The 9,447-nt window shown below is 44.0% G+C and overlaps 1 protein-coding gene across 1 annotated transcript; it reads left to right on the top strand.

Moving 5' to 3' along the window:
* The first annotated feature begins 334 nt into the window (after positions 1-334).
* LOC121405423 lies at positions 335-3,266 on the top strand. Its single transcript, XM_041596090.1, has 6 exons — positions 335-543; positions 629-902; positions 973-1,254; positions 1,393-1,534; positions 1,654-1,995; positions 2,992-3,266. Exons 1-6 carry the CDS (start codon positions 335-337, stop codon positions 3,264-3,266), a joined length of 1,524 nt encoding a protein of 507 aa, XP_041452024.1.
* Positions 3,267-9,447: the final 6,181 nt, after the last annotated feature.

Raw genomic sequence — 9,447 nt, 5'->3', positions numbered from 1 at the left:
GACATATGTACATACGAATGTATGTATGTACATAGCGGTTCGTACCACCACCAACCAGTGTTCTGGTGGAACGAGAAACATTGCCGAGGCACGCCGGGAATGCAACCACGCACGACTCCGCTACCAGCGCTCGCGGGGGTAGCACGGACTTTTCGCAATGGCAGGCTACCTTTAGAGACTGCCGGAGGGCTCTCAAGGCCGCCATTAAGGAAAGCAAACGCCAGTGCTTTCTGACGCTATGCGATTCTGCTGAGCAAGATCCATGGGGAATGGCATACAAGCTGGTAACAAAAAAGCTGTGCGCCAAAAACAAGCACCCCCATCGGACCCCGACATGGCCAGATCCATTGTGGAGGAGCTCTTTCCGCGCATGTCGGATCACATAGAGGAGGTCCATTGCCTGATCCCACCGCTACAACAGGCCCACATCGAGGAGGTGACTCTCGAAGAAATCGCTATTGCAGCCAGGAGCATTGGCCCGAACAAGGCACCGGGGCCGGATATGTACTTCATACTCGCCTTTCCCTGCGCCCGGAAATCTTCGTGAAGCTGCTAAACCAGTGCCTTCGCGAAGGAGTCTTTCCTAAGAGGTGGAAGATGCAGAAGCTAGTGCTCATTCCCAAGCCAGGCAAGCCGCCAGGATAGCGTCATCGTTTAGGCCAATCTGCTTGATCGACTCAGCGGGCAAACTGCTCGAGAAAGTGGTATGCTCGCGACTAGAACGAGCCATCGCGGAGGCTGGCGACCTATCACTGCATCAATACGGTTTTCGCAAGGCCAGATCCACGACTGACGCCGTGGGTAGAGTGGTAGACATTACATCTAGGGCAATCGCCCGCACTCTGGTGGAAAGGCGGCTGCAAGGAGTACTGCCTAATGGCCACGCTGGACATCAGGAACGCGTTCAACACGGCGAGATGGAGCTGTATCTTGAGGGCGCTAGGGAGGTTCAATACACCCATGTACCTTCAGCGCATGGTACGAAACTACTTTGAGGAAAGGCTGCTCTTGTACGACACTCAGGCCGGCACGGAACAATACGAGGTATCTGGAGGCGTTCCGCAGGGGTCGGTACTGGGTCCCTTACTGTGGAACGCAATGTACGACGGCATTCTGCGACTCAGCCTCCCCCACGGAGTGCATGTGGTGGGCTTTGCGGACGACGTGGCTGTCCTGGTAGTGGCTAAAGACTTGGCCGCAGTAGAGACGACCTGCAACCTGACGATTGCGCTCATCCAACAGTGGCTGGAGCTGGTCGGGCTTGAACTCGCTCCTCACAAGCCGAGGCAGTACTGGTGTCCAGCCGGAAGAAAGTGGAGACGGCCAGCATCACAGTGGCAGGCACCCTAGTGTCATCAAAGCGGGCTATCAAGTACCTTGGCGTCCTGATAGACACACGACTGTTTTCGAGAGCATCTGGCCTACATGAACTCGAAGGCGGCATCCAGCAACAGAGCTCTGTCAAGGATGATGTTGAATACCCCGAGGACCCAAGCAATGGCGACGACATCTACTATCGAGTGTGACGAGATCGGTGATGCTTTACGCAGCGCCAATCTGGACAAAGGCCCTCCAGACAGCGAGCTAACACCAGAGGCCTGGCAGCCACTCACCGACTCTCTTCACTTCGAATAGTTAGTGCCTTCCGAACAGTCTCGGACGATGCTGCCCACGTGATAGCGGGTATAGCACCGTTTGAGTACCTAGCGGAGGAGCGGTCCACCTACCATCTGGATACGCATGGCAGAGGCATGGAAGCAGCGGACAAACGGCAGGTGCGCAAGGCTTGCAAGCTGCAGAGCCTCCGGAAGTGGCAACAACGCTGGGATACGTCCCCTAAAGGTCGATGGACTCACCAACTCATCCCATCCATCGAAGCGTGGGTTGATAGGAAGCATGGCCAGGTCAATTTCTATTTGACACAGCTCCTAGCGGCCACGGCTGCTTTCGCAGCTACCTGCATCGTTTCGGGCATGAGGACTCAGCAGAGTGCAGGTTTACAGCGCAGCGTCATCAGCTGGAAGTCACCCTGGGAGGGGCGATATCCAAACATAGCCTGGTGCCGTACATGCTAAGGTCCCCCTGGTAACTGGGAGGCGATCAGCAACTTCGCGGCCACCATCATGGCAGAACTGCGCGCTGTTGAGCGCCAGAGAAGGGAGCAGCAAGGCTAAGCGTGTGAAGCATTGCTTCGCGGCCGTACCACACTTGTCGGGCTCGCATAGTCTAGTAAACTAATTGTAAATAGATAACTAGATTAATTAAATAAATGGAATTAAAAAAACGGTAACGGTAACGGTAGAAAAAGTATATGTGTATGTACATATATACATTTCAGCGCCTTGCTTTGCATATACATACACATACGGCATAACGTAACGGTCAAAATAATGTGTGTATGTGTATGTATATACATTTCAGCGCCTTGCTTTGCATGTATGTACATACACATACGACATATACTTTGCTATGTACATATGTGCTTGCAAGATGTTTTGCGTTCACATATGTATGTCAACATTTTACCGTTATGGCACCGAGACACGTGCATATGCACACATACATATGCATTTGTAATCAAACTTTTCATTCTGTTTTCTTTTATTACAGAATATGGACAACCAACAGCGAGGAAGACGGGGACACGACGGTCGTGTCTACCAGGGACCGGGAAGGGCGTCGAGAGATCGGCGTGCCTTTAATCGGGCCCTGGAGGCCGTCCTTCGAGCGAACACGGCGCAACCGAATCGAACCGGCTGAGCCGGTTAAACATTTCGAACATGTTAAACGCAGCCAACTTTGGGAATTCAAATGGACGTGGACGTGGACATGGACATGGTGGACGTGGACGTGGACATGGACATGGTGGACGTGGACGTGGACATGGACATGGTGGACGTGGACATGGTGGACGTGGACATGGTGGGCGTGGACATGGTGGACGTGGACATGGTGGGCGTGGACATGGTGGACGCGTCCCTGCCGATGAAGCTCCTGTCGTCCCTGCCGCTCCAGTGGCCGATGCCGCTCGTATCGCGCATGCCGCTTCCATCGCCCATGCCGCTCGTATAGTCCATGCGGTTCCAGTCGTCCATGCCGCCCCAGTCATCCATGCCGCTCGAATCGCCCATGCCGCTTCCATGGTCCGTGCCGCTCCAGTCATCAATGCCGCTCCAGTGGTCCATGCCCCTCCTGACGATGATGAGCCAGTGGTGTCCCATGAGCGTTGGGCTGTGCAGGTGGCCCGCGCCGAGGCCGAGGAATAACCATTAAAAAACAAATAAACAATATTATGTATATACATTTTTATACCCGTACTCAAAAAAGAGTTAAGGGGTATATTAGATTTGTGGTAAAAGTGGATGTGTGTAACGCAGAGAAGGAAACGTTTCCGACCCCATAAAGTATATATATTCTTGATCAGCATCAATAGCCGAGTCTATATAGCCATGTCTGTCTATCCGTCTGTCTGTCTGTCCGTCCCGATGAGCGCCCCAATCTCAGAGACTATAAGAGCTAGGGCAACCAAATTTGGTTTCCAGACTCATGTGATATCCCACTGCTACAAGTGTATTCAAAATTTCGCCCCGCCCCCACATTTTTAAAGATACGATAAAACTAAAAACGCAGTATCGTAGAAATGCCCATATCTACCAGACTGCCGAATCTGAACTAGATCGGATCATAATTATAGCCAGAATTAATTTTCTGTTGCTTCCCCTGCCCCCTCCTGCCAACAACAACGCAACTCATTTTCCTTCTCGCCCACACACTCTGCCGCGTTCAGTGCGCGAGCAACCCCTAGCGGAGGAGATGTAGAATCTATATGGAACATCTATAATCTACATGTTAGATGTAGAATATACATTGTAGATGTAGATGTAGATAACATATGTAGCAAAAAAATGCAAAATGTAAAATTTTTTTTTTTATTCCAAAATTTTAATAAATTATATGCTTAAAAATGTATATACTGACTGAGTACGGGTACAAGTGTGAGTCGCGTCCCCAGAAGCGACTCGCACGTTCCTTCTCGTTTCGTTTTGTTGTGAGGGCTGATGTAGCGACCTGAGCTGATCTGCCGCAACATAAATGAGGAATGGGCAGAGTGGGTGGGGATGGGAAATAAATACAATATATAAAAATAAAGGTTGTTATCTCTGCTCATATCTCCTAAACTAAAATTATCTTGAAAATTAGATTCGCTAAAGCTCTGGAAAATGTTCTACTAGATGTGTACATTTTTTCAAAGCGTTCATAAAATATTTTTTCGTTTTGTTTTGAAAAGCTGATGTTGCGACGGGCGCGCGGGGTATTTCTTCCATATTTTTTAGGCTAGCCTTTGCCTCTGCTTTCGGCTTCGTCAATGCCTCACCCGCGTCGAGTCGAGCGACAGAATACGCAAACGAAATATGAAGTCAGACGACGGGAATAGGTCCAAGGCCGGATTGGCAGTTGCCGAGGGCCCCCCTAGGGCTAACAGACCATGGACTGGCCCACGTTGCCTAGACACCAGGCTAGGCTGAGTATACCAGACCATGGACTGGCCCACGTTGCCTAGACACCAGGCTAGGCTGAGTATACCGGACCATGGACTGGCCCACGTTGCCTCGACACCGGGCTAGGCTGAATATACCAGACCATTGACTGGTCCACGTTACCTAGACCACGGCTAGGCTGGCTGGGCAGCGAATGGTCTAGGCTCAATAAAACACCTTTTTTATTTTCTTTTCATTTTATATTTATAATAAGACAACTTCAAAAAAAAAAACAGAACATTCAGTGGCATTAAACCTAAATTTAAATTAAAGAAACAAAAAACACCTTCAGTGGCGAAAAAAAAACAACAAATTCCTTCCTGGCTTAAATCTAAATCTTAATAACTATTGACAATTATTAGTAGCTTTATTTTTATTATTTTTGCAAATCACCCGCTTCTTTTGAAGGTGTAAAGCATGGCCACTAACCATACAGTATATAGATGTGCCAGTTTATACAACGAAAGGGGCGCAGCTGAGCTTGCAGCGAACTTTCCCAGATCTTCGGCTTTGGGAATGGCCGCGTTGGGCTCATGACGTCACACGAGCCGACTGGCAGCAAGCATGCATGTGTTGTGTACGTGTTCACTCCAAAATATATGATTGCATGCATAGAATAATTTTTAGGTGCCGAAACCGACTTTGTTCGAGATTTCAGTTTACGTAAACGTGTGTGTGCCATGTATTCACACATACTGTGCTTGTGTGTGGGCTCTAAAATTTTTTGCCGCTTGAATTGGTTTTTCGTTTTGTTTTGTTTCACGCCATGAGCCGAACGCGGTCATTCCCAGAGCCGAACGCGATCGGCCCCACAGCCGAAGACCTGGGAACATACGCTGAAAACTCAGCTGCACCACTTTCGATGTATGAACTGGCACATCTCTATACTGTATGGTTAGTGATGAGAGTCACAGAAATTGTGCGCTAGTTTTTTATGAAATGTTCATCCAACCTAAAATTGAGTATCTGCCTATGGCTGACTGAGCTGTTGGCTATATAGATCTGAGAGACGGTATTTCCGATAAGGAACAATACTCCTCCCAAGCAACCGGAATGTTAGCATTCATGGTACGAGGGCTGGTTAATGATTATAGTCATTTTGTTACTGCAGTTTTTGTTAACAAAAATGTAAATTATCATTACCCCGAAGCCATTAAAAAAGCAGTTAACTGTTGCAAAACAGTCGGCTTTAATGTCCGAGCTTTGGTTTGCGATCAGTCAACGGTTGCTCTAAATAAAATAAACTCAGCAAATTTACTAAATGCGCCAAGACCTCAATTCGTATGTGATTACATACATTTGTTCAAGAGTGTTAGAAATAACTTCTTGACACATGACCTGATTACACCAGACGGTAAAGCGTCATGGAAAATCATTGAAAAGTTTTATGAAGTCGATTCATCAAACTTATTTCGTTTGGCACCAAAACTAACGCTAAAACACATCGATCCGAAAGGATATGATACAATGAATACTTCATTGGCCGTTAGTACGGTCAGTACGGGCATTAAAATGTTTGCTGATTGCAATTCTTTTGACGACAAAGATGAAGCCTTTGCTACATCGATGTTTCTAAAAGAATGAATGATGGTTTCGATTTATTGAACCATAATTATTCCCAAGATGATAAATCATTTAAAACTCGCTTAGAGGACTTCTGTAGTTATTTGGGAAAGATTTAATTCGGTCCAAAAAATACTACCGGATCACAATCTCAAGCAACATGCCTGACAAGGCTGATTGAAACTTGCAAAAGAATCAATCTTGTTTCTGAAAATCTTTTAGAAATAAAAGAAATTGTTAGCGTTAATATCAGGGGTTTCAATCAAGATTCCCTAGAAGAATATTTTGTTAACTTGAAACGCAGTATTGGATGGCAATACGAAAGACCAACAGTAGCCCAATTGCTGCTGCAGCTTTCTAAAAACCTTGCAAAGGGAAATTCAATCGAGAATGCTTACTTTTCTTTCAAACAGAAACATTACGGCGACCAATTGTTAAAATTGCTAAGCGCTCTGCTGTGAGAAACACTTTAGGAATTGTTCTGTGCAAGCTAAATATTGAATGCACTATCTATCAAAGAAAAGTGATTGCAGATGTACAAAAAATTGGAAAAATTATAAATCCAACTGAAGCGCTTTTTGAACATTCAATGGAACAGCACATTGGAATATTTTCAGAAATCTTCAGTAAAACTCCATGCTCAAACAATATTGTTCAAAAATTCATTAGGACTGATGCAAATTTGTTTAAGGCTTCCGATCCATGCTCTTCCCATAGACAACAAATCTTAGAACACTTGATCAAATTTTTTGTTTCTTATAACTTTATGTGGCTCAATGACAAACACTAAAAACTTACAATTAGACATAAAGAGGAGTATCGCTGAAAAAAATAAAAAAAAGAAAGAACAATGGATGAAGGAAGGGCAAATATATTCTGAAAAGAATTGTCCATATGCCAAAAAAATAAAAGGCATAATAAACGATGGCTTCTGTGATTAAAAAATAATTACAAAATGCTAAGCGTTACCCCTTTAATTTAAAAACTTACTCATAAGTTATGATAGCACCTGCAGTAATGTAGGCTGTCCGATTTACCATCTTTTTCTTTATTGAAAAAGTAAAGATCGCTGACGAGGAAGAGTGGTTTCTTCCGAAACAGACTTTAATTTTTTACGGCTGAGAGGGCCAACTAGCTAGTAATTCTATTTTTTGTTTTGTTATTTTATCGCTAAAGCGAATTGAGTGGTCGCACGACGATGAATCTGCAATGATCAGATACTTCATTTGGTATGTTAATATCGGTGTTTTGTCGTGAAAACTTGCCAATCTTGCAGAAAATTTATGTATTTATCGGATAAAATTATTTGTTTAGGACTGAGAGTCCCAGCACTAACCATACAGTATATCTGTAGCTCGACTCGACGCGGGTTGAGGCATTGACGAAGCGGTTCATAAAATATTTTTTCGTTTTGTTTTGAAAAGCTGATGTTGCGACGGGCGCGCGGTTCTCTTTTAGGCTAGCCTTTGCCTCTGCTTTCGGCTTCGTCAACAGAAAGCGACAGAATACACCAAGAAAATATTAAGTCTTACGACAGGAATAGGTCCAGGGCCGGATTAGCAGTTGCCTAGGGCCTCCTAGGGATAACAGAAAAATTTTGTTGAAAAAACAAAACTCCAAATAATGAATAAAAAATATAATAGCCACTGAGATAAATACAAAATAAAGGAGGGCCCCAGATTGATGGTTGCCCGGGCCCGGTTGAGGGTTGATCCGGCCCTGAATAGGTCGCTACATCACATCAGCCCTCAAAACAAAACGAAAAACCAATTCAAGCGGCCAACAATTGTAGAGCCCACACACAAGCACAGTATGTGTGAATACATGGCACACACACGTTTACGTAAACTGAAATCTCGAACAAAGTCGGTTTCGGCAGCTAAAAATTATTCTATGCATACAATCATATATTTTGGAGTGTACACGTACACAACACATGCATGCTTGCTGTCAGTCGGCTCGTGTGACGTCATGAGCCCAACGCGGCCATTCCCAAAGCCGAAGATCTGGGAACGTTCGCTGCAAGCTCAGCTGCGCCCCTTTCGTTGTATGAACTGGCACATCTATATACTGTATGGTTAGTGGCATGGCGCAGGTGTGTGACCCCTGGTCCAGGCTCTCCCATTTCAATTGTTGCTGAAAATATAGTTAAAGAAATATTTTAAATATTGTTATTTAAAATTGGATTTTGCTTATTACTTACCGATGATCGCAGAGTAAAAATGTTCAAGAGACTTGAGGCACCTCTTGCCTAGCACCCCATCCACATTGCACTCAAAGCCAACCCCGTCATAAAAATATTTTTCAGATTTTGTCCAACTGAGTCAGGATGCAGGCGCTGATGCAAGGCATTAATCTGTTAAAAATATTTTGTTAGTAATATTAGATAAATTAGACATTTGTACTATCAACAATACGTACGTATTCATCTCGATTCCCCTTCCCAATTTTTTCGTTGAGATCAACGAGGTCATCGAAGCTTGTGATGGGGCAGCATGCCAAGATGTTTGTTTTGTTTAGTTGATTGGCTGTGAGCTGGCCCACCATCACTTTCAGCTCCGCAACTTCCCCGAGCACAACCTCAAATTGGCGAGTTATTTTTTCGTCCATCGACTCAAGACGCTCCTCCAATTTTATGCATTTTGTGCACTCGTTTTCCTTTTCTGTAAATTTAGATCTTTATTAAAGTACTTATATTAGTAGTACCTGTAATGTTAACTTACCTTGGCAGGAAAACTTCATATTTTTACAATTTTTAGACATTTTTTAAAGTGAAAATAAACATTAGAAAATTAAAAAGAAAATAAATGTATTATGTATAAATATAATATAAATAATTATAAGAATAATATTAAAAGGTACCTATAACTAATATAAATGTAGCATCAGCATTTCCACTAACCTATTTCTATATGGAATACAAAGCCCCTTACATTCTAAAAAATTTAAGGGAAACCTTTCCTCTACCTCATAGTCTTCAATATCTACAATATATATACCCAAACTTGTGGAATCTAGAGGCTCCTCGTACAAATTGAATTTATTAGAAAACTTTCGACCCATGAAAAAGCCCTCATCAGAAAACGATGTTATTACACTAGTCAACACGATTTTTCCTCAAGGAACAAAACGAACTTTTTCTTAAAGATTTGGGGCTTAGAAATGGTTTGATGATTTTTTTTTTTTCTATGGCAGAACTTTTTTTTAAAGAATTTTTGAAAACTGGTATTTTTTTTAAAGCTTTTTTCAGAGGTAACGCTTGTTTTTTTCACATAACTCTAGTATCTTACGTCTGGTTGTAAAGAACTTTGCTATTTTGAAAAGATAATTGACGCAGCTAGAAGTT

This window comes from Drosophila obscura, unplaced genomic scaffold (assembly GCF_018151105.1).
Source record: "Drosophila obscura isolate BZ-5 IFL unplaced genomic scaffold, ASM1815110v1 contig_96, whole genome shotgun sequence".
In the NCBI taxonomy this organism is placed as follows: domain Eukaryota; kingdom Metazoa; phylum Arthropoda; class Insecta; order Diptera; family Drosophilidae; genus Drosophila; species Drosophila obscura.
Note: the sequence above shows the minus strand (reverse complement) of the source record. Positions and strands in the feature narration are given on the sequence as shown.